At 43.7% G+C, this 26,676-nt stretch overlaps 1 protein-coding gene across 1 annotated transcript in view; it reads left to right on the top strand.

The window, feature by feature from the left end:
- The window catches only part of LOC124788896 (esterase E4-like), a 71,798-nt gene that overhangs the window by 34,428 nt on the left and 10,694 nt on the right, over positions 1-26,676 (top strand). Inside the window, exons 5-7 of the mRNA XM_047256179.1 lie at positions 4,243-4,428; positions 20,075-20,271; positions 23,927-24,047. Of these exons, the coding sequence (XP_047112135.1) occupies positions 4,243-4,428; positions 20,075-20,271; positions 23,927-24,047 (504 nt within the window). The remainder of the gene's footprint in view (positions 1-4,242; positions 4,429-20,074; positions 20,272-23,926; positions 24,048-26,676) is intronic.

Raw genomic sequence — 26,676 nt, 5'->3', positions numbered from 1 at the left:
TTTTACGTCTGTCGTAATAGTCATTCCTATACGGTGCATTGCGATAGGAATTGAAATACTATGTTTTCTGTACGTAGTTGTTTCTTTGCTGCCGTGCGTTACTATTTGTTGTATCAGTGACTATACGTGCACGCGGCGAAACATTAAAGCTTGACTGACCTTGTGCATAACATTGTTGGTTAGGTATGCTAACCGGCTGACTTTCATGCTGTTGTGGTGGAAAACGTCTATGGTTATTAAAATGTGGTTCTTCTTGCTGAAAATTTTGACGGTATTGATAATTGGAATTTTGGCTGTCATTAAAGTTCTGGTAGTTGTCGTTCCTAAAGCGTCTGTTACTTTTATTATTGAAATTACGTGCCTGATCATAATTGCTATATGTTTGTTGCCTTTGGTTATCATACGAAAAATTTTTGTTCACGAAGGAATAATCTGATTGCTGCACTTCTAAAAGTTGCAGCAGATCCCTGAATGCCGAAATATTTTCTTTTTGCTGACCTGTTAAAAGAGACACTCGTAATGATCGTGGCAATTTAGAAATACATAATTGAATGAGTGCAGATTCACTGTACGGTTCACTTAAATACTGATTTTGCTGGACCATGTGCTCAAAAAATTGCGTGACACTGGGAAAATTTGTGTTCTCATAATTCGGTAAACTAATTAACTGATCTTTAATTCCGCGCTGTGTCGTCTTCGACCAATACGCTGACAGAAAAGCATTCTGAAACTCTTCTACCGAGTAACATTGTCTCGCGATCGGTCTCATTCGAGTTGCCGGTTCGCCTTCCAAAAAACTGCAAATAAATTCAAGTTTATGCGTAACGGGCCAAGTCGGTGGAAAAGCAAAGCTAAACTGTTGTATCCAATCTAGTGGGTGAATCTGTGTTCTATCATTTTTAAACACTTTAAACTTTCTCACTGCCAGAAAATGTTTGTAATCAAAATTATCGTCTCTGTGTGATGGAACAGGTTCAGGATTGTAAGAGAATCTGTTGAACTGTGATTGTTCGCAATCTAAGTCCCGTACTCTGTAGATTACCCAAATTATACGCGCTGCGCGAGTCTGACAAATGTTCGCAAAGTGGCGTCTGCTGTGATGTGTTATTAACTGAAATATTTTTCATCTCTGTTACTTCTTGCTGTAAACTTGACAATTTTCTACGCAACGTGTTATTAGACGAATCGATCTCATTGTCTGCTGTAGATTTTGAAATTCAGGTGTTTGGTTAAATGAAACTGGTGAAGTATCGTCTGATTTGCTGTCATTAGTACTTTCAATAACATCAATACGACTGGCCAGTTCATCACATTTTTCAGTCAGTATTTTTACCTGATCATCTGTTTTAGAATCAGAGGCATTAATCTGTTTTTGCAACTTACGCGTAGTTTCGTTCAATTTTTTAACGTCAACTTTGACGACATCGGAATCCTGTGTTAGTTCTAATTGTTCGAGTCTGTCGGTCACTGTTTGAAAATCTGTTGTGTATGTGTCTGTTTTCGATTTAAGATCGGAAATTTCGTCACGTAATTCTGTGTTCGACTGTTTGATGGAATTAATTTCGTCGGACACTGTAGCAATATTGTTGTCTACATATGTTTTTGCCTTCGGAAACATTTTACGTTTGTCTTCTTGTATCTGTGCAGTGATTGTTTCCATGACTTGACGTTTTACTTTATTTTGATCCTGAATAAATTTGCGGAAACGCGTATCACTGTTTTGTATGTGAAGATTAAAACGTTCGTCAATCTGAGTGCTCTGTTGCTCGAATTTCGCGTCAATCTTTTCATCCACTGTGCGCGAAAGTTCTGCTGTTATTGCTTTAAACTCGTCGCGTAATTGTGTAGCCTTTTCAGAGCATTGTTTAGCGACTCCGCTAATTTCGTCTCTAAGTGTTTCTGTTGTAGCTGTTTGCATTTCCCTTAATTCTTGCGCAACAGATCTAATTTCTTCGCTACTTTTTCTTGAACAAGCCTCAATTTCCTCGCGTAACTGTTCCTTAGTATCATGACACTGCGCGGCAACGGCTGTAATCTGCTCGCTGAGCTGTCTAGAATTGTTGTCTAATTTTTCATTAAGGCTGTCATGTTTTTCATTAAGCTGTTTGATCTGTTCACTAAGCTGTCTAGAATTGTTGTCTAATTTTTCATTAAGTTGTTTGTTATCTTCACTCTGTTGTCTGAAATTCTCTTTAAATTATTATCTTCGCTCTGTTGTCTGAAACTTTCTTTAAATTGTTTGTTATCTTCGCTATTTTGTAGCAATATTGCCATAATTTGTTCCAAGGTAACATTACCTACTGCATTCTCTGTACTGTTTGACGGTGTATTTGCAATTGTCGCGTTTTGTATGACGATTTGGTCATTCTGTAATTTACAAAAAGGTTTATCAGTCGGATGTACACTGTCAGACACTATTTCGGAATTAAATACATCCGTCGAACTTTCAGTACATTGTCCATTTTCATGAAAAAAATTTGTCTGTACATTATTTGAATTTTCCAAACCGGGTGTATTAAGCTGGGCAGTGTTCATTCCAACAGAACGCCCCGCGTCATCAATTGTCGTCAAATTAACAGAGGAGACAATTGAGTTCGTTTGTTCATCATTAAGATCTACATCATTATTGGTGGTTGGAACGCACTGATTGTCAGTGAACGCAAGATTGTCATCATTACATTGCGCGTCACAAGCACTATCGGTGAAGTTGTTTAAGTCAATAAATTCATTCATTATACCTCGCGATACACTATTCATAGTCTTTCGCGGCATTTTTACTATAATCACTATTATTCACACATGAAATAAGCACAATGCAAAAAGCAACAAATAAAAATACAACAGAGCAACGAATTGCCGATGATCTGAGGAAAGAAAGTCACAAAATTAGTAAAAGCGTTGCGCCAAATCCTAATTATATTTAAGCAAATAAGAGCAGATATCTGGCTACGTTTCAGAAGATTCTCAACGAAATACGATCCTGGCAGGGTCGCCAAGTGTAACCTCCCCACAAATAAATTTAAAGGTCATTATTTAAAAAATGTTAATGGGATAAAGCTTAGTGTAACCTCCCAGCAATTAAATTTAAAGACAATGACAATTAAATGAAAAATAGCAATCTGGCCCAAATGTAAGCTGCCCATAAAAAAAATGTAACACAATTCAATGATAATGAAAACGCAAACAGACCGAAATGTCGATCTTAGGCCCTGTGCAATAGTTAAACTCAAATTCTTACCTCAGTAAAACTGCATCTGCTCTTATTTTTCGCCATAGCTTGGAGGAAATGCATCGCAATTATTCTTTGAATTTAAGTAAATTTTTCTTTAAGGAAAAGGAAGGTAAATATTCTTTCAATAAAATGTTTGTTTTGTTAAAGTGCTTGGTTTGAAAACAAAATTATTATTGGGGCAATTCTTGAACAAATTAGTTACAATTACAATACATTATTAGCTGAACGCAATGCTGCTTCATTACCTTATTTAAAAAATATACCTCGTCCTGAATCTTGGCCAGAGTGCCATGTCGACGCCGCCCGACTCCTCACACACAACTGCGACTATCTCTCGCGCGCTACTATCACAGACTATGTCATCTCGCATGCGCTACTACTCTCGAACTGCTTCGCAACTGAACACTCGCGCGGTCAAGCGCAGACTAGGAACGACAAATAGCTCTCTGGTCAGAGACTCTGCAATGCCTCGCCATCGCCGCCACACAACATACGTGTTTCAAGGTTTAAGTAGTTCTAAGTTCTAGGGGACTGATGACCACAACAGTTAAGTCCCATAGTGTTCAGAGCCATTTGAACCATTTGAAGTCTGAAAAGTAGGGGCGAGTTACACGTAGGCTGTAAATACTGGTAATTAGACGGGCGTCCACAGCTCAGCCGATATGAGTCCTGTCTCAGAAGTTCATAGGCTTGTGCTGGAATCATGGGGCAGTACACGAATTTTACTTTTCGCGAGGTTAAATTCTTGTACTATTCCTTACTATCATCTTCTTTTCCTATTCCACAGTGAACTATTTGCTGTATTTGACCCCAATTTGACGTCATATTGCACGTGCTAAGTTACTGAAAAAGTGTAATTTACCACCGACATGCGTGAATTCCTATTTCTAGTGTAAACACCTAACGTCTCGATCCTTTATCAATAGATGGGTAGAACGTAATTACAGAATACAAACACTTAGGTTCTTAGGTACACTCCCAAATATGCCGCTTCTGCGTCGCTTGTGCAGGTTTTCTGAGCACCGAAGATGAAGCTGCTCCCGGAAATTTTGGTCTTAAAGACCAGGTGGCAGCGCTGCGTTGGGTGCAGGAGAACATCGCAGCGTTTGGCGGAGACCCGAACAGAGTCACAATCTTCGGCGAAAGCGCGGGGTCGGTCAGCGTACACTTCCTCGCTTTATCACCGCTCGCCAGAGGTAAGGAGGTTGATACTTCATCAATTCAACAACTGTGGTAGCCTTCACTACATACTTCTGTAAAGTTACATTCATTCGTTTTAGCAATGTAGATCTGCCCAAAGGTGAGTTAATAGAGTGTGCCTTGTTACTTTAAGAGACTATTACCAGTCTGAAATTTGAAAATCGTTTTTCTGTTGACAGTTCGATATCATTTTCCTGTTAAAGGTTTGTCGTCCACTTGTAAATGTAATGTTCGTATGACATTGCATGGGCTTGTCAGATCTGTAAAGGTCTCAATCTTCAAAGCAAAGGTATTCTTGACAGAATGCTTAAATGTGTCCATTACGATATACACAAATTGACGTAAGCACTCACACGACATAATGCGATATCCATTAATGTTCAGATATACAATGCTGTAAAAAATAAATAAATAAATTAGTGGACATGGAAAGACGACGTTGATTTTGATCCAATGACGGAATATGCTACTTGGGGGATAATACATGTACTGACAATGGTTTCAACGTCACCCTCCAACCTATGGTGTAGTCGCATAGCTACCAGAACGCCATCTACATCTGCCCTTTAATACGGTACGCTCACAGCAAGAAGGCACAGTGTGGTGAGAAACGTGAAGAAAGCAGTCAACCCTGCCACGGAGACGCACTCGTGCTTCCTACAGCCAGCTAAGCGAGTTTGAAAAGGGGTTATATTGTGGTCTTCCGAGTGGCGGAATCGTCCTTTCGGAGAATTGCAAACAAGTTGAACGCCACTAGCGTCAGTGGTCACGTAAACATTCTCACACACGTAGATGAGGTTCTGGACGCCCACGCAGCACTACTCGTATTTTAAGGGCAGCAGTGTCAGGCCGCACAGCTACACAGCACACATAAGAGGGCTTGTGAGTCCAGACGTATCAAAAAGATCTGTTGCAAACCGATGATAAGCGGTGGGTCTAAGGCCACATATGCAAAACACTGGTGATTTCTCGAACTGGGGAACAATCAAGAATGGGGTGCCGCAAGGTTCGGTCTTGGGTCCTCTGCTGTTCTTAATATATATTAATGACTTGCCATTCTATATTCACGAAGTTGCAAAGCTGGTACTTTTTGCCGATGATACAAATATAGCTATCACACCCAACAGACAAGAACTAACTGGTGAAATTGTAAACGATGTTTTCCAGAAAATCATTAAGTGGTTCTCTGCAAATGGGCTCTCATTAAACTTTGACAAAACACAGTATACACAGTTCCACACAGTAAATGGAGTGACACAATTAATAAATATAGACTTCGATCAGAAAGCGGTACCTAAGGTAGAATATTCGAAATTCCTAGGTGTATGCATTGAATAGGGGTTGAACTGGAAAAAACACGCTGAGGATCTGCTGAAACGTTTGAGTTCAGTTACTTATGCTATTACGGTCATTGCAAATTTTGGCGATATACAACTCAGTAAATTAGCTTACCACGCCTATTTTCATTCTCTGCTTTCGTATGGCGTCATATTCTGGGGTAACTCATCACTGAGTAAAAGACTGTCCATTACACAAAAGCGTGTAATCAGAATAATTGCTGGAGCTCATCCAAGATCATCCTGCAGACACTTATTTAAAGAGCTAGATATCTTCACTGTAGCCTCACAGCTTATATATTCACTTATGAAGTTTGTTATTAACAATCCGAACGAATTCAAAAGTAATAGCGGTGTACATGGCTACAACACTTGGAGAAAGGATGTTCTTCACTACTCAAGGTTAAATCTAGCTTTGGCTCAGAAGGGTGTAAATTATGCTGCCACAAAAGTCTTTGGTCACTTACCTAATAGCATCAAAAGTCTGACAGATAGCCATGTGGCATTTAAAATGAAATTAAAAGAATTTCTTAATGGCAACTCGTTCTACTCATATGAATTTTTGGATATAGTAAGTGGGTAATTTCCTCAACCCACACACAAAAAAAAATATTGTCATGTAATATTTTGTGTGATGTAATGTCTTGTATAGACATCTTTTATTAACCTGAAACGTTCCTCACCATTACGAAGTGTCGTATTCATGATCTATGAAACAAGTAATAATTAATCTAATCTACACGCCACGTACCGGTTATTAGCCGTGGCACTATGGGCACGGACACTTCTAGCCCGTCTTCCACTCAAGCCATAGCATCGACGTGCATGGCTCAATTGCTGGCCTCAGAGGATCACTTGGAAAATAGAATAGCGCACCACAGTCTTCAGTCATGAAAGCAGATTCTGCCTGCACCCATGGATGGTCTACTGCGCGTACGACGAAGGCCTGGTGAGTGCTTCTCGTAGAGTGTATTCGTCCAACATACACTGACCCCACCCCACGCCTTATGCTATGGGATGCGGCAAGCTACAACTCTCGATCACCTTTGGCGTTTCTGAAGGGGAACTAAACCGCCCTCGGTACGTGCAGAATGTTAGACCCGTTCTTTTGCCGTTCTTGTAACAGAAAGGTGACGTGTTCCTCTAGCATGATAATACTCGGCCACACACTGCCCGTGAAACTCAACGTGCTCTGCTAGACGTGTAGCAGCTTCCCTGGCCGGCACAGTCTATGGACTTGTCCCCAATCAAGCACGTGTGGGATGTGTTGGGACGAGAAGTGACTCATGTGCCTCGTAAACCAACAACTCTTCCTGAAGTACGTGAACAGGTCGAGCAGGCGTGGCATAACGTATCCCAGGACAGTATTCTCCTGCTCTACGATCGACTGCCGCCCATGCAGGCTACACCCCTTACTAATATGGGTGTTTCAGCAAGCGTCGATACCTGTTACCACACAACCGCTTGTGCTGTTCATCTGTAAATGTAATCATATCATGTACTCCACATTCATCTAGAGTGAATCGGAAACTTATAAAAGGGTGTAGTAATTTTTTCCAGGCGGTGTATTCGGGTTCCTTTTATGTTCGTGGTTAATTTCTTAAGTCTGATTTTGCATATAGTCCCTCTTTCGCTCAAAACAGCATGGACTGAACAAATATTGTTTTCCTGAGGAGCAACGGTTATGTCGGTAATACTAACCTGGGTAGCACCACACAGGGACTCTGGAGTTGAAGTTCAATACCAAGTCCTCTTCTCCGAGTCATGTTGCTGAAGGGACATAAATACACTATGTGATCAAAAGTAACCGGACACCCCGAAAGACATACGTTTTTCATGTTAGGGGCTTTGTGCTGCCACCTACTGCCAGGTACTCCATATCAGCGACCTCAGTAGTCATTAGACATCTTGAGAGAGCAGTATGGGGCGCTTCGTGGAACTCACGGACTTCGAACGTGGTCAGGTGATTGGATGTCACTTGTGTCATACGTCTGTACGTGAGATTTCCACACTTCTAAACATCCCTAAGTCCACTGTTTCCGATGTGATAGTAAAGTGGGAACATGAAGGGACACGAACAGCAAAAGTGCGTTCATGCTGACCTCGTCTATTGGCTGACAGAGACCGCCGACAGTTGAAGAGAGTCGTAATGTGTAATATGCAGACACCTATCCAGACCATCATACAGGAATTAGAAACTGCATCAGGATCCACTGCAAGTAATATAACATTGTCCGCCCGGTTAGCCGTGCGGTCTAACGCACTGCTTCCGGGCGGGAAGGCGTGCCATTCCCCGGCACGAATCCGCCCAGCCGATTAGTGTCAAGGTCCGGTGGGCCGGCAACTCTGTGGATGGTTTTTAAGGCGGTTTTCCATCAGCCTCGGCAAATGCGGGCTGGTTCTTATTCCGCTTCAGTTACACTATGTCAGCGATTGCTGCGCAAACACTGTCCATATAGACGTACACCATCATTCCTCTAACACGCAATAATTTTTACACTCGCCTGGTATGAGACGTTCCCGAGTGGGGGTCCACTGGGGGCGAAGAACACAATAACCCTAAGTTCGGTGTGAGGTGGCGGTGGGGTGAGTGGACTGCTGTAGCCTGTTGTGGGGTTGTGAACCACTGAGGGCTACCGCAGGGACGCACTCTCTCCGACGTTTCCAGGTCCCCAGTTCCATTCAATACAGTACAACACAATACAATACTATGACAGTTAGGCGGGAGGTGAGTAAACTAGAATTTCATGATCGAGCTGATGTTCATAAGCCACACATGACGCCGGTAAATGCCAAATGACGCCTCGCTTGGAGTAAGGCCCGTAAACATTGGACGATTGAACAGTGGAAAAACGTTATGTGGAGTGACGAATCACAGTACACAATGTGGCGACCTGACGGCAGGGTGTGAGTATGGCGAATGCTCGGTGAACTTCATCTGCTAGCGTGTGTAGTGCCAACAGTAAAATTCGTAGGCGGTGGTGTTATGGCGTGGTCGTGTTTTTCATGGGGGGGACTTACACCCCTTGTTTTGCGCGGTACTATCTCAGCACAGACCTACATTGATGTTTTAAGCATATTCTTGCTTCGTACTTTTGATGAACAATTCGGGGCTGGTATTTGTGTCTTTCAATACGACCGAGTAACGACTGTGGCGGAGTAGTTGCACGACAACAACATCCCTGTAGTGGACTGGGCTCCACAGAGTTCTGACCTGAATCATATAGAACACTTTTGGGATGTTTTGGAACGCCGAATTCGTGCCAGGCCTCACCGACCGACATCGATACCTCTCCTCAGTGCACCACTCCGTGAAGAATGGGCTGCCATGCCCCAAGAAACGTTCCAGCACCTGATTGAACGTATGCCTGCGAGAGTGGAGGCTGTCGTCATGGCTAATAGTGGCCCAACACTATATTCAATTTCAGCATTACCGATGGAGGGCGCCACGAACTTTTAAGTCATTTTCAGCCAGGTGTCCAGATACTTTTGATCACATAATGTACCTACTGTTTCCTGTCTACTTTCAGTACTCTTCTTAAAATATGCCATAAATTTATAATTCTTGTACTTTTCTTTAAAAAATAATTATAACTGCTGTAATAAATGAAACATTATCAAGGAGCAGACATAGGGACCCCAAGCAGCTCCACCTCCATTTGATGCTGTATTGGCAACAGTGCCAGCGGCCTCAATTGAGTAGCAACATTCCGATGCGCGGTGGGACCGAGGGCACTTTAGAGGTCTGTGTGGAGCACTATGGTCAGCATAAAATTATGGTAGGCACTAGCAGTCATACAGTAGCTTGCAAAAAATATTCAGTTTCCCTAAATCATTTAAGGCAAATGACCAAATTATTCTTTTGATTAGGACTTTGCCAATTTCTTTGTCCTTCCTAGTTTGTGCTCCATCTCTAATGAATCAATTGACAAGCGGATGTTTAACCTTAACGGTATTTCCATTGTCGTCTGCTCCCCATTAAAAAAGTAATACCGAGAAAGATATCAAGTAAATAAACCTTTACTTACTATGCGCATGCCGTATTGTAGGAGGATTACATTACATTTGAAGGTGAACTGGGATTATGCAGAGTGGAAAGTTTAATACGTCGAGCTCCCACTTGTTGGAGCAGCTTCGGCTCAAACCTGGCTGGACGTCCAGTCGAATTGAGCTCGGATGACAGATACAGGTATGCCATTCCATGCTGTTTCAACTCTGCCAGAGTTCATCAGTCGTAGAGGGTGTCAAATGTTGGCGAGCCATTCTCTTGGCAACCAGAAGCTATTTCAGTGGGCGAGAGAACTGGAGAATGTGCTGGACGGGTCAACACTCGAATAACCTCGCGGTCTTCTGGTTTGGAATTGAGTGGAAGGCTTAAACCAGAGGCTCAGACGATTCTGCGACGTCCGCTATCGGGCGGGAAATGTAGGGCCCCCTGAATAGGTCAGGCGTGCACTACACGCAGGAAGCGGCTACAAGGGTAGCGGAGTACGTGTGGAGTGCACATGTGGGTTTTTTAGGTTAGAGAATTCCCTCCCTAGGCCCGACAAGACGCCTCCTGAGACGCGGCAAGGTAGGAGTAGGCAAAATGCAACAGGGAATAACAATATTAATGTGTTAATAGTAAACTGCAGGAGTGCCTATAGAAAGGTCCCAGAACTGCTCTCATCAATAAACGGCCACAATGCCCACATAGTACTACGGACAGAAAGTTGGCTGAAACCAGATGTAAACAGTAATTAAATTCTAAACTCAGATTAGAATGTATACCGTAGAGACAGGCTGGACAGTGAAGGGGGAGGCGTGTTTATAGCGATAAGAAGTGTAATAGTATCGAAGGAAATTGACGGAGGTCCGAAATGTGAAATAATTTGGGTGAAGGTCACGGTTAAGGCAGGCTCAGACATGGTAACTGGGTGTCTCTATAGGCCCCCTGGCTCAGCAGCTGTTGTGGCTGAGCACCTGAAGGATATTTTTGGAAAATATTTCGAGTATATTTCCCCAACATGTTACAGTTCTGGGTGGAGATTTTAATTTGCCGGATATAGACTGGGTGACTCAAACGTTCATAACGGGTAGCAGGGACAAAGAACCCAGTGAAATTTTTTAAGTGCTTTATCTGAAAACTACCTTGAGCAGTTAAGCAGAGAACCGACTCGTGGCGATAACATATTCGACCTTCTGGTGACAAACAGACCTGAACTATTTGAAACAGTTAACGCAGAACAGGGAATCAGCGATCATAAAGCGGTTACAGCACGATGATTTCCGCCGTAAATAGAAATATTAAAAAAGGTAGGAAGATTTTTCTGTTTAGCAAAAGTGACAAAAAGCAGATTACAGAGTACCTGACGGCTCAACACAAAAGTTTTGTCTCAAGTACAGATAGTGTTGAGGATCAGTGGACAAAGTTCAAAACCATAGAACGATATGCGTTAGATGATTATGTGCCAAGAAAGATCGTAAGAGATGGAAAAGAGCCACCGTGGTACAACAAACGAGTAGAAAACTGCTGCGGAAGCAAAGGGAACTTCACAGCAAACATAAACATAGCCAAAGCCTTGCGAAAAAACAAAAATTACGCGAAGCGAAATGTAGTGTGAGGAGGGCTATGCAAGAGGCGTTCAATGAATTCGAAAGTAAAGTTCTATGCACTGACTTGGCAGAAAATCCTAAGAAATTTTGGTCTTACGTCAATGCGGTAGGTGGATCTAAACAAAATGTCCAGACACTGTGACCAAAATGGTACTGAAACAGAGTACGACAGACTAAAGGCCCAAATACTAAATCTCTTTTTCCAAAGCTGTTTCACAGAGGAAGATTCCACTGTAGTTCCTTCTCTAGATTGTCGCACAGATGACAAAATGGTAGATATCGAAATAGACGACAGAGGGATAGAGAAACAATTAAAATCGCTCGAAAGAGGAAAGGCCGCTGGATCTGATGGGATACCAGTTCGATTTTACACAGAGTACGCGAAGGAACTTTACCCCCTTCTTGCTGCGGTGTACCGTAGGTCTCTAGAAGAGCGAAGCGTTCCAGAGGATTGGAAAAGGGCACAGGTTATCCTCGTTTTCAAGAAGGGACGTCGAACAGATGTGCAGAACTTTAGACCTATATCTCTAGCGTCTATCAGTTGTAGAATTTTGGAACACGTATTATGTTCGAGTATAACTACTTTTCTGGAGACTAGAAATCTACTCTGTGGGAATCAGCATGGGTTTCGAAAAAGACGATCGTGTGAAACCCAGCTCGCGCTATTCGTCCACGAGACCCAGCAGGTCAGCAACTGGAAGCAGTTAATTCCATAAATTATCTGCGAGTACACATTAGGAGTGATTTAAAATGGAATGATCATATAAAGTTGATCGTCGGTAAAGCAGATGCCAGACAGATTGATTGGAAGAATCCTAAGGAAATGCAATCCGAAAACAAAGGAAGTAGGTTAGAGTACGCTTGTTCGCCCACTGCTTGAATACTGCTCAGCAGTGTGGGATCCGTACCAGATAGGGTTGATAGAAGAGATAGAGAAGATCCAACGGAGAGCAGCGCGCTTCGTTACAGGATCATTTAGTAATCGCGAAAGCGTTACTGAGATGATAGGTAAACTCGAGTGGAAGATTTTGCAGGAGAGACGCTCAGTATCTCGCTACGGGCGTTTGTTAAACTTTCGAGAACATACCTCCACCGAGGAGTCAAGCAGTATATTGCTCCCTCCTACATATATCTCGCGAAGAGACCATGAGGAGAAAATCAGAGAGATTAGAGCCCGCACAGAGACATACCGACAATCCTTCTTTCCACGAACAATACGCGACTGGAATAGAAGGGAGAACCGATAGAGGTACTCAAGGTACCCTCCGCCACACACCGTCAGGTGGCTTGCGGAGTATGGATGTAGATGTAGATGAGGATGGCACAAGCATCATGTCGTGTTGCATGTTAAAACGACACTCCACGAAGACATCAAAATTAGTGCATAGGCACCGACCACAACACAGCTGAAATATAGCGCCTTCTGTTCAAGTTACTGGCTTTGTCAACCAGTGATGGTGTTGCGTACCGTACGGTGGCACAGACCATCGCCCCTCGTGCTGGGCACATATGGCGATGACCCATGAGAGCTGGTAACGTTCTTTCTCCTTAGAGCTTTCGGATGATAATGTGAGTGTCCATTATGATGCCGTACATTGAATTGGTACGTGTCTATAAAGACGACATGGTGCCACTTACATGGCTGGTGCTGTCGTTGGCTGCATCCCTGTCGGCATGCCTCTATCTACTACGACTCATGGGAAGCGGTAACAATCGTTATAACGCTAGTAGTGCGTGGATATCCTGATGATGTCCCAGTGTGAGCTTTGATACTTGTACTGCTTCCAATTTATGACTTGATATTTGTGACTTGGATTGAAGAATATATCACGTGGGGCCGTTGAGATCTACATGACTCTCAGCGTGTCCCTATCGAGCCAACTGACCCCACATTCACATTACAGCCACTAGATCCTGACCAATATAATTCCGTGGAACAATGTACTCAGTGTACTCAGTAGGCCACGCACATGCCACTGTTAAAATTCAGTTCACGTTGGTAGACGTTGGTCCTTACACAAGGCATAATTTTTCTTCTGAATGGTTTATATGTCCCGCAACGAATTCCTCTCTTGTGCCAATCTCTTCATCCCAGATAGCACGTGCAACCTACGTCCTCAATTAATTGCTGGACGTATTCCAATCTCTCTCTTCCTCTACACCTTTTGCCCTCTGCATCTCGCCCCCCCCCCCCCCTTTAGTACCATGGATGTCATTCCCTAATGTGTTAAAAAATGTCGTGTCATCCCGTCCCTTTTCCTTGTCAGTATTTTTCACATTTTCCTTTCCTGCCCGATTCTGCGCAGAACCTCCTCGTTGCTTACCTTATCAGTCCATCGAATTTTCAACGTTCGTCTGCAGCACCACATCTCAAATACTTCGATTCTCTTCTGTACCGCTTTCCCCACAGTCCATGTTTCACTACCATACAATGCTGTGCTCCAAATGTACAGTGTCAGAAATTTCTTCCTAAAATTAAAGGCTGTATTTGATACTATTAGAGTTCTCTTGGCCAGGTATGCTCTTTTTGCCAGTGCTCCTCTGCTTTTGATGACCTCCTTACTCCATCCGTCATCGGTTATTTTGCTGCCTAGGTAGCGCAGTTCTTTAACTTCACCTACTTCGTGACCATCAACGCTGATGTTAAGTTTCTCGTTGTTCTCATTTCTGCTACTTCACATTACTTTCACCTTTCTTTTATTTACTCTCAGTCAATTTTCTGTACTCATTAGAATATTCACTCAATTCAGCAGATCATGTGATTCTTCTTCACATTCACTCAGGATAGCAATGTCATCAGTGAATCGTATCATTGATATCCTTTCACCTTGTCATTAAATTCCACTTCTGAACCTTTCTTTTATTTCCATCATTTCTCCCTCTATGTACTGATTGAACAGTAGAGGTGAAAGACTACATCCCTGTCTTACACCCTTTTTAATCCGAGCACTTCATTCTTGGTCGTCGACTCTTATTCCCTGTTGGCTCTTGTACGTATTGTGTATTACCGTCTCTCCCTACAGCTTACATCTACATCTACATCCATACTCAGCAAGCCACCTGACGGTGTGTGGCGGAGGGTACCTTGAGTGCCTCTATCGGTTCTCCCTTCTATTCCAGTCTCGTATTGTTAGCCCTACTTTTCTCAACATTTCGAACATCCTGCGCCATTTTACATTGTCGAACGCTTTTTCCGGGTCTGCAAATCCTATGAAAGGGTCTTGATTTTTCTTTACTCTTGCTTCCATTATCAGCCGCAACGTAAGAATTTCCTCTCTGGTGCCTCTACTGGTCGTCATCTAACACATCCTCAATTTTCTTTTCCATTCCTCTGTATGTTATTCTTGTCAGTAACTTGGATGCATGAGGTGTTAAGCTGATTGTGTGATAATTTTACACTTGTTAGCTCATTCAGTCTTCACAATTGTATAGATGACATTTTCCTGAAAGTTAAATGGTATGTCTCCAGGCTTACGCATTCTACACTCCAATGTGAATAATCCTTTTGTTGCCACCTCTCCCAATGATTTTAGAAATTCCGGTGGAATGTTGTCTGTCTCTTATACCTCACTGGCGTTTATGTCTTCCAAAGATTCTTTAACTTCTGATTCTAATAATGGATTCGCAATCTCTTCTGTGTCGACTGAAATTTCTTCTTCTATGAAGTCATCAGAGAAGTCGTCCCCCACATACAGGCCTTCAGTATATTCTTTCCACCCATCCCCTCTCTCCTCTGTTTTTAACAGTAGAATTCCCGATGAACACATAATGTTACCACATTTGACGTTAATTTCACCGAAGATTGTTTTAACTTTCCTATGTGCTGAGTCAGCCCTTCCGACAATCATTCACTTTTTCGATTTGTTCACATTTTTCACGAAGCCATTTCGCCTTAGCTTCCCTGCACTTGCTGTTTAATTCATTCCTCACCGACTTGTATTTCTGAATTTCCCTGACCATTTTTGTACTTCCTTCTTTCATCGATCAGCTGAAGTATTTCTTCTGTTAACCGTTGTTTTTTTCTCATTTACCTTCTTTGTACCTAGGTTTTTCTGTCCAAATTCCGTGATTGCCACTTTTTAGACATGTCCATTCCTCTACAACTGTACTGCCTACTGCTGCTACTATTGCTCTATGTATAACCATAAAGAACTTCAAGGGTATCTCATCATTCCTCAGTACTTCCGTACCCCACTTTTTTGCATATTGATTCTTCCTGAATAGCACCTTAAACTTCAACCTACTCTTCATCACTAATAAATTGTGATCTGAGTCTATATCTGCTGCTGAGTGAGCCTTACAATCCAGTATCTGATTTCGGAATCTCAGTCTGACCAAGATGTAATCTAACTGAAAACTTCCCGTATCATCCGGCCTTTTCCAATTACAGCTCCTCCTCTTGTGATTCTCGAACAGAGTATTCGCTATTACTAGATGAAATTTATTGCAGAACTCAATTAGTCTTTCTCCTCCCTCATTCCTTGTGCGAATCCTATATTCTCCTGTAACGTTTTCTTGTGCTCCTTCCCCTACAACTGCATTCCAGCCCTCCATGACTATCAAATTTTCATCTCGCTTTACGTACTGTGTTACCATTTCAGTAACTGCATACACTTTGTCTGCCTCTTCCTCTTCAACTTGCGACGTCAGCGTGTGTACTTGAACTATCGTCGTCGGTGTTGGTTTGCTGCCGGCCGGTGTCGCCGAGTGGTTCTAGGCGCTTCAGTCTGGAACCGCGTGACCGCTACGGTCGCCGGTTCGAATCCTGCCTCGGGCATGGATGTGTGTGATGTCCTTAGGTTAGTTAGGTTTAAGTAGTTCTAAGTTCTAGGGGACTGATGACCTGAGAAGTTAATTCCCATAGTGCTCAGAGCCACTTGAACCATTTATTTGAACCATTTTTTTGAACCTCCAAACACGCCTCCGACGATTGTCAAGTTGAAGGCATATGCGACACTCATCGGTGAAGAGAACGTGATACCAATACTGGGCGGTCCATTCGGCATACTGCTGGGCCCATTTGTACCGCGCTGCATGGTGTAGTGGTTGCAAAAATGGACCTCGACATGGACATCGTTGGTGAAGTTGCGTATCATGCAGCTTATTGTGTACAGTTTGAGTCGTAACACGACGTCCTATGGCTGCCAGAAAATCGGTATTCAACATGGTGGTGTTGCTGTCAGTGTTCCTCAGAGCCATAACCCGTAGGTGGCGGTAGTCCACTGCCGTAGTAGCCCTTGGGCGGTCTGAGCGAGGCATGTCATCGACAGTTCGTGTCTTCTGTATCTCCTCCATGACTGAACAACATCGCTTTGGTTCACTCCGAGGCGCCTGGACACTGCCCTTGTTGAGAGCCCTTCCTGGCACAAAGTAACAATGCGGACGCTATTGAACCGCGAAACTGACCGTCTAGACATGGTTCAACTAAAGAAAACACGAGCCGTGTACCTCCTTCCTGATGGAATGACTGCGACTGATCGGCTGTCCGACACCCTCCGCCAAATAGGCGCAGCTCATGCATGGTTGTTTACATCTTTGGGCGGGTTTAGTGACATCTCTGAACAGTCAAAGGGACTGTGTCTGTGATACAATATCCACAGTGAACATCTATCTTCGAGAGTTCTGTGAACAGGGTTGATGAAAAGCATTTTTTTATATGTATAAATAACAAGAATACCGTGTAATGGAGAAAAAAGACTTAATGAAAATTAGTTATTTTTTTCTTAAGTCTCATTCTATTCACTTTGCACACTATGTTTCATATAAGTACTCAGACTCACCGCACGCGCGCGAGACGGTCGCTGAACCCAGCAGAGGTCCGCACATCACTACCGCTCAGAGCGGACTGCATCCCTAAAGGACGGGTACAATCTTGTAACAGACTACAAACACGAATTTAGAACGAGAAATCTGCTGCGTAATATTTCATTATACAGGGTGGTCCATTGATCGTGACCGGGTCAAATATCTCACGACATAAGCGTCAAACGAAAAAACTACAAAGAACGAAACTTGCCTAGCTTGAAGGGGGAAACCAGATGGCGCTATGGTTGGCCCGCTAGATGGCACTGCCATAGGTCAAACGGATATCAACTACGTTTTTTTAAATAGGAACTCCCATTTTTATTACATATTCGTGTAGTATATAAAGAAATACGAATGTGTTTGTTGGACCACTTTTTTCGCTTTGTAATAGATGGTGCTGTAATAGTCACAAACATATGGCTCACAGTTTTAGACGAACAGTTGGTAACAGGTAGGTTTTTTAAATTAAAATACAGAACATAGGTACGTTTGAACATTTTATTTCGGTTGTTCCAATGTGATAGATGTACCTTTGTGAACTTATCATTTCTGAGAAATGGGGCCCAATTATCATTCCTCCCATAATGCCGCACTATACATTAACCCGCCAAGTTCGCTGATGTTCCACTTGTCGCAGCCATCGTGGATTTTCCCTTGCCCAATAGTGCATATTATGCCGGTTTACGTTACCGTTGTTGGTGAATGACGCTTCGTCGCTAAATAGAACGCGTGCAAAAAATCTGTCATCGTCCCGTAATTTCTCTTGTGCCCTGCGGCAGAACTGTGCACGCCATTCAAAATCGTCGCCATGCAACTCCTGGTGCATAGAAATGTGGTACGGGTGCAATCGATGTTGATGTAGCATTCTCAACACCGACGTTTTTGAGATTCCCGATTCTCGCGCAATTTGTCTGCTACTGATGTCTGGATTAGCCGCGACAGCAGCTAAAACACCTACTTAGGCATCATCATTTGTTGCAGGTCGTGGTTGACGTTTCAGATGTGGCTGAACACTTCGTGTTTCCTTAAATAACGTAACTATCAGGCGAACGGTCCGGTCACTTGGATGATGTCGTCGAGGATACCGAGCAGCATACATAGCACACGCCCGTTGGGCATTTTGATGGCAATAGCCGTACATCAGCACGATACCGACCTTTTCCGCAATTGGTAAACGGTCCATTTTAACACAGGTAATGTATCACGAAGCAAATACCGTCCGCACTGGCGGAATGTTACGTTATACCACGTACTTATGCGTTTGTGACTATTACTGCGCCATCTATCACAAAGAGAAAAAACTGGTCCAACTAAAACATTCATATTTCTTTACATACTACACGAATATGTAATAAAAATGGGGTCCCTATTTAAAAACGTAGCTGATATCCGTTTGACCTATGGCAGCGCCATCTAGCGGGCCAACCATAGCGCCATCTGATTCCCCCCTTCAAGCTAGACGAGTTTCGTTCTCTGTAGTTTTTTCGTTTGATGCTTACTTCATGAGATATTTGGCCCGGTCACTATCAATGGATCACCCTGTATACAGAATGTTGACGGCGCTATTCCTGACCAACTTGTGCGATTGCACTGATATGTTAAACATTTGCATATCCAATTACGAAGTACATTTCGTGCCAGTTTGGCGTGTGTCATACACTGAGGTGACAAAAGTCATGGGATAGCGATATGCACATATAAAGATAGTGGTAATTCGCGTACACAAGGTACAAAAGGGTAGTACATTTGCAGTACTTTCAGTTCTCAGGAGAGTCATCTGCAAAGATGTCCGATGTGATTATGGCCGCAGAACGTGAATTAACAGACTTTGAATGCAGAATGGTAGTTGAAGATAGACGCATGCGGCATTTTATTTCGAAAATTGTGAGGTAATTCAATATTTCGAGATCCACGGTGTCAAGAGTGTGCTCTCACCACGGACACCGCAGTCAGAGACTGCCTTCACTTGACGACTGAGAGTAGAGGTGTCTGCGTAGAGTTATCGGTGCTAAAAGGCAAACAACACTTCGTGAAATAACTACAGAAATCAATGTGGGGCATACGGCGAATGTATCCGTTAGGAGAGTGCAGCGAAATTTGGCGTCAATGGGCTATGGCACAGACAGCCCACAGAGGATCTTTCCTAACAGCACGAAATTGCCTACAGCGCCTCTCCTGGGCTCGTGACCATATCAGTTGGATCCCAGACGACTAAAAACCGTGGCTTGGTCGCATGAGTCCAGATTTCAGCTGGTAAGAGCTATGGTAGGGTTCGAGTGTGGCACTGACCATACAAAGTATGGACCCAAATTGTCAAGAATACTCTGTGGAAGCCGGTGGTGGCTGTGTCTGCATGGAATGGGCTGCGTGCTCTGCTCCAACTGAATCGATGATTGTCTGCAAATAGCTATCTTTCGCTACTTGGAAATCATTTTCAACCATTCACGAACTTCATGTTCCCATACACGTCACTGGGTCGCAACTGTTCACGATTGTTTCAAGAAAGTTCTGAACGATTCGAATGAATGATTTGGCCACCCGGATCACCCGACATGAATGCCATCGAATATTTATGGGACATAACCGAGAGGTCAATTCGTGAACAAAATCTTGCAACGGGCAACACTTTCGCGATTATGAATGGCTATTGAGGTAGCATGCTTCTATATTTCTGCAGAAGACTTCCAGCGACTTGTTGACTCCGTGCCACATCGAGTTACTGCACTACGCTGAGCAAAAGAATACCCGAGGTGATATAAGGAGGTACCCCATGACTTTTGTGATCTCAGTGCGTACACAATGCATGGTATTGCAAGTTTAGTGGCCAGCACTGTATTTATCTGACACTTCAAGAGATAGTGTTGTAGATCGTGCATGATGAGGCTACCACAACTGTGCGACTCAGGTCTCTTCCACCGCGTCATCATGGAGAGCGGCTCCGCGCTGTCGCCCTGGTCGGTGGTGCCGAAGGGTGAGTCGGTGGCGAGCGCGCGGCAGGTGGCCGCCTCCCTGGGCTGCGCCTCGCTGCCCCACCCCGCCATGGTCGACTGTCTGCGCGGCGTCGACGACGACAAGCTGCAGATCGCCGAGACCCCCACCAGGGTTAGTGTTGCTCCTGCTGCTGGTCGCAGCAGTAGCCTCAAGAAGCCTGAAAAACATGGAGAAATTTATCACATCCATAGCAAACAAGAGTTGAGTTGTTGAGTGGCAACTTAGGGTAGACCAAAATTCTTTTATTGAAAATCACATTAACGTGTGTATTGTTTCTTATACTGATGTATGTCAATCATAAACACCTTTTGGTACTAATTTTATCTAATGTCATAATCGTGCTTTCATCATCATTTAGACAAGAACAAACTCACCTTTTCCCCCTGAATGTTAATTTTATTTTTATCCTACTCATACTAGGAATCATTAGTGATCGTCTTTTCTCTATTTTGCGTATGCCCATTGATTCTTCTGTAGGCGCTAGTCATACACTATGTAGGTCTTTAATTGGTAGTAAATCACACTTAAACATTCCAGTACACACAACTTTTCCTGTTGCACACGGCACATGACTCCCACAATTGCTGAAGGATTGACATTACAACCGGTGAACGAGGTCCTGTTCCAACAGGAATAGCTACATGTAGTGATATGATAAGAATAAAGTTCCTTTACTTCACATCTATGGTCACAAATTTTTTATGTCATCAGACTACCGGTTTCGGTCCATAATGACCGTCTTCAGATCTGTTTTATAAAAACATGTTCTCGTATACTCGAGCCATAGTGGTATCGTCAAATGCTAAACACAAAATCAGTGCCAGCATCGTCAAATATCTATAAATAGTAGTACACACAAGAGTCATCTTGTCAGCAGCACTACTGCTGTATGACCTTCCTATTATTAATTAGAGACCTGCATTGTCTGCATTTAGCGCATGGCATATGGCCAGCACACTGTTCTCCCGGCCGTTATCAGTTTTCGTGACTTCTCAGTCATGTAGCTCCTGCATTGGCCTCACAATGGCTTAGTGGACGCCACTAGCCAACAGCGCTCGGCAGACATGTACGGTTACCCATTCAAGTATTGCTCAAGCCCCACAGCACTTAGCTTCTGCGATCTGACGGGAAATAGTGTTACCACAGTGGCAAGGCTGCTGGCCCACTTTCTTTAGGTTAACACCAAAATAAATGGCAAAAGACAGATTTGTCCTTATCTATATGATAAATGTAATTCAAACAGCAACTGAGGAATAATGCTGCAAATATTAACAAAATTGTGGCTGTGCTTAAGCACGATCTAAGTCTGCACCTGCATCTACTTCATTACTTTGTAGTTCAAATTCAAATGTTTGGCAGAAGGTTCATAGAGCCACTTTTATACTATTTCTCCACCTTTCCACCATCTAATTGCAGGAGATAAAAATGAATATCTAAATACCGCCAAGCGAGCTGCGATTTCTCCTTTTGTACCACAATGATTGCTTTTCCCTATGTAAGTGCGAGTGAACAAAATAATATCACATTCATAGGAGAAAGTTGGTGATTTTAATTTCTCCAAAATATCTCGCTGCAACGAAAGACACCTTTGTTTTAATGATTGCCACCACAAATATACTGTATCCCTGACACTCTCACCCCTATTTCCTGATAACAAAAAACTAGCTACTCTTCTTAGACTTTTACAATGTCCTGCGCCAGTGCCATTTGGTAATGATCCCACACTGCCCAACAGTACTCCACAAGACAGGAAGACACTGCGGCCAGACTCCAGAGTGCACGCGCCGCACCTTCTAAGGGCTCTGCTAACAAATGCAGTCCCCAGTTTACCCTACAACACAACACCTTCTATGTGATTGCTTCAGACTAAGTTGTTCGCAATTGCTGTTCCTGGGCACTTAGTTGTATCGACAATCATCAAACCTGTATGATCCATTGTGTTGAAGAGTGCCCAGTGGTGATGAATTATGGACACCACTCTGGAGTTTACTGCTGTGCTAAGGGGATAAGTGGATTTGAGGGGGAGGGGGGGGGGGCGTGAGTGAGTGGTGGTGACAGGCTGCTCGGCTCACTAGAAACACTTAACAGTAAAAAATGTCTTTATTTAATTCCGATACGTGATGTGTCACGACTCAGCGAAGCCAGCAAACCTCACTCTGTTTTCCTGGCCGACGCTGACATATGGGTAGCAGCATCCATCCTTGATGCTGAACAGGGGCCCTGCCATGCTAATAGAAGCTCCGCGGAAGGCCGGTAGCTTCTTGAAGACTACATTTACGTCAACGGCGTCCTATTTTCGCAGCAGCGTGGGGTCCTGGTGCTCTCGGTACTGCTCACGTCTTCCGTGGCGGCGCATGGAGATAATAGTGCATGGGATTCCACTTGCTGCTCACTGGTAGGAGTCAAACAGCGGTTGGCACTTCAGCCTTAACTTTCACTATGAACTACGTGCTGGTGGCACCAGGCACAGACGGCAGGTTGGCAGGATGTGGCACTAAGTATGCTGATTAACTTGGTATTGCCGGTGACAGGCACAGCCTGGTCTCGAACCCATAGATGCTGCCGGTGCCCAGTCGTCTCACACTTTCTGGCGTGGATCCTCGTGTCGGGGGGGGGGGGGGGGGTTGATGGACTCTGGCAGCAAGTGAATGCATTAGCTACATTTACATCGGTCCTGGGCGCATTTGTTCCGCTAAGACTTGTCCCCTTGTCATGTCAAACATAACAAGAGACTTACCCTTGTGTGTTGACATGAACCTACCTGCTATAGTCATTACCACAGTGCAATGCATTTTTCCGCTGAGCGCAGCTAGCCTCATTTAGCAATCCCCATACGTATATATTATTGTGACCCATATGTCGCCACACTTGCCGCTACCAGCCTGCGGCCCCTAATGTAATATTTCACGGCGGCTTTCTCACTACATCATATTACCTTTCCCTAAAAGGTAGGTAACGTTGTTATGGTGCACCCGAAATTCAGCAGAATATCCCTAGTGCTCACCTGGACGGCCACACACCTTTTATTGTTCAGGCATAACCGCCACTCCTTGCGCCCTCTGTACATTACTCCGTAACTCGCACTGATCTGACAAGTTTATTAGACGGTAAACGACAGCATCATCAGCGAACAATCCAAGAGGGAGCCTCAAACAGTCTGCCAAATCGTTGGCGTCACCCGAGAAACTGCAAAGGCCTCACAATATTTCCCCACGGAACTCCTGTTCCAACTGACGACCTGCCGTCAGTCACCACAGACTCTGAACTCTCCGACAGGAGATCATGAATGCAGGAGACACACCACAAGAAGACAACCCAACTAGAAGACGCCTGTGTGGAACGATGTCAAACACGTTTTGGAAATCCCGAAATAAGAAAGCAGGCCGAGATCCCCACCGAAACCGCCCACCACTTCGTGTGAACTGTTGACCAGTTGTGTTTAACAGAACAACATTTCCTGAATTCGTGCTGCCAATACGTCAATAGATTGCTTTTCTCGAGGCACCTCACGATGATCGAACGCAGCATGCGTTCCGAACAGATGAACTGAAAACAGATGTAAATCAGAAGTATTTAAAAATTTGACAGCTCTACTCTCGTTGCTGTGCTGGTAGCCGTAACCTTCAAGTCACAGGACTGAATGATTCGACACTTTTCCGCTTGCATGTATCAGGCTATTAATCTTCAATATACTTTTGAGTTTCATATGTTATGTTCTATTTTGTTTTTCTAGAAATGGTGCACACAGCTTGTCTTTCCGTTTCAGGCCGTTGTGGATGCTACAGCGCATTCTTCATTTCTTCCCCGCCACCCGTCACTCCTTGAGCCTGCTAAAGTGGACTGGATGGTTGGCGTGAATGAAAATGAAGGAGGACTTTTCAGTGCAAGTAATGTTTTCAGTTGATTTAAATACGACATACTAATTTCATAAGTACTTCGCAAACTCATCTATGAAACCACTTACAGAAAAACGAGCACGTACGTAGGAAACCTGCTCTCTGTTTGTGCCAGCGTACTCAGCTTTATTTTATTAAGATGCACTAGATATTCATTCTGGCACAAATGGCTGAAGGAGGAATACTAGCTGGTTAAAAGGACCTTTACAGATCAAGACAGTTACAGACGGGACGCTATGCTCTGTTGGAAGAGATGGTCGTTGTAGATTCCAAGCTTTTTGCTTTCGAAGAAAGCACTCGGTCTGGATTAAGTTGCTCGATTTTCTAAACGGAAGCGTGCAAAAATCTAAATACGATGAGATTTTCCAATAGTGCGATGTGATTCCACAGCAAGCTTTTGTAATTATTACAATTTTTGCCCCAATTTTTATTTATGAGTAGCATTGTAGCTGCCTGCTGTACTATACTTCGCTGACTTCCACAAATGCGTAATACGGAGACATATATGTTAACCCTATTATTTATTAACAGACAAGTTTCATCTTTCGTCTAGTGCTACATCGATATACAAACTACAGTCTAATTTCAACATCAGATACGTGGCTAAAAATCCTTTATTACTAAGAAAAAAAACACTATGCAATTCTAAATAGTTCGTGATAAGAGCATTGCCTCAATGAATATACGTATGAATATACGTATGAATTTTCATCTCAAGTGACGCTTTTGTATGAGCTGACACTGTCTGTGAAATTGTCTAAATACAAGGGGTTTTTGGAAAGTAAGTTCCGATCGGCCGCGAAATGGAAACCACTGAGAAAATGAAAAATGCATAGTTTACAACAGTTTGCTGCTGCTTCCAGCTACTTATCAACGTAGTCACCGTTCCGACTTAGACATTTCTCGTGGCGTTGTACCAACTTTCCAATACCATTGACATAGAAGACAGCCGCCAGAGCTTTCTGCCAATTAACTACGTTGGTCTACAGCTCGTTGTCTGTGCCATGATGTCTGCATAACCAGCGGTTCATGTGAGCAGAGATGAAACGCAGAGGAAGACAGTTATGGCCTGTATTGTACGAGGGCAGTTCAATAAGTAATGCAACACATTTTTTTTCTCGGCCAATTTTGGTTGAAAAAACCGGAAATTTCTTGTGGAATATTTTCAAACATTCCCGCTTCGTCTCGTATAGTTTTATTGACTTCCGACAGGTGGCAGCGCTGTACGGAGCTGTTAAAATGGCGTCTGTAACGGATGTGCGTTGCAAACAACGGGCAGTGATCGAGTTTCTTTTGACGGAAAACCAGGGCATCTCAGATATTCATAGGCGCTTGCAGAATGTCTACGGTGATCTGGCAGTGGACAAAAGCACGGTGAGTCGTTGGGCAAAGCGTGTGTCATCATCGCCGCAAGGTCAAGCAAGACTGTCTGATCTCCCGTGTGCGGGCCGGCCGTGCACAGCTGTGACTCCTGCAATGGCGGAGCGTGCGAACACACTCGTTCGAGATGATCGACGGATCACCATCAAACAACTCAGTGCTCAACTTGACATCTCTGTTGGTAGTGCTGTCACAACTGTTCACCAGTTGGGATATTCAAAGGTTTGTTCCCGCTGGGTCCCTCGTTGTCTAACCGAACACCATAAAGAGCAAAGGAGAACCATCTGTGCGGAATTGCTTGCTCGTCATGTGGCTGAGGGTGACAATTTCTTGTCAAAGATTGTTACAGGCGATGAAACATGGGTTCATCACTTCGAACCTGAAACAAAACGGCAATCAATGGAGTGGCGCCACACCCACTCCCCTACCAAGAAAAAGTTTAAAGCCGTACCCTCAGCCGGTAAAGTCATGGTTACAGTCTTCTGGGACGCTGAAGGGGTTATTCTGTTCGATGTCCTTCCCCATGGTCAAACGATCAACTCTGAAGTGTATTGTGCTACTCTTCAGAAATTGAAGAAACGACTTCAGCGTGTTTGTAGGCACAAAAATCTGAACGAACTTCTCCTTCTTCATGACAACGCAAGACCTCACACAAGTCTTCGCACCCGAGAGGAGCTCACAAAACTTCAGTGGACTGTTCTTCCTCATGCACCCTACAGCCCCGATCTCGCACCGTCGGATTTCCATATGTTTGGCCCAATGAAGGACGCAATCCGTGGGAGGCACTACGCGTATGATGAAGAAGTTATTGATGCAGTACGACGTTGGCTCCGACATCGACCAGTGGAATGGTACCATGCAGGCATACAGGCTCTCATTTCAAGGTGGCGTAAGGCCGTAGCATTGAATGGAGGTTACGTTGAAAAATAGTGTTGTGTAGCTAAAAGATTGGGGAATAACCTGGTGTATTTCAATGCTGAATAAAACAACCCCTGTTTCAGAAAAAAAATGTGTTGCATTACTTATTGAATTGCCCTCGTAAATAATCAAGCACTCCCATCGAAAACGCTGAAAGAGCATTCTCATTGCCCCTGCAGAATGCAGCTAAGAATTGTCTTGAAGAAGGAAACGCGTGACAGTTATGTTAATGGGCTGCATAGCTTCAGGCGAAGTTTCTCACCAGACCCTAGTACTTGGCGGCGGACACTATTTTCCGGGCATCTTTATATGTTCCCCGTGA

Source organism: Schistocerca piceifrons, chromosome 3, assembly GCF_021461385.2.
Source record: "Schistocerca piceifrons isolate TAMUIC-IGC-003096 chromosome 3, iqSchPice1.1, whole genome shotgun sequence".
Taxonomy (NCBI): Eukaryota; Metazoa; Arthropoda; class Insecta; order Orthoptera; family Acrididae; genus Schistocerca; species Schistocerca piceifrons.
This window is presented reverse-complemented; position numbering and strand designations above follow the sequence as displayed.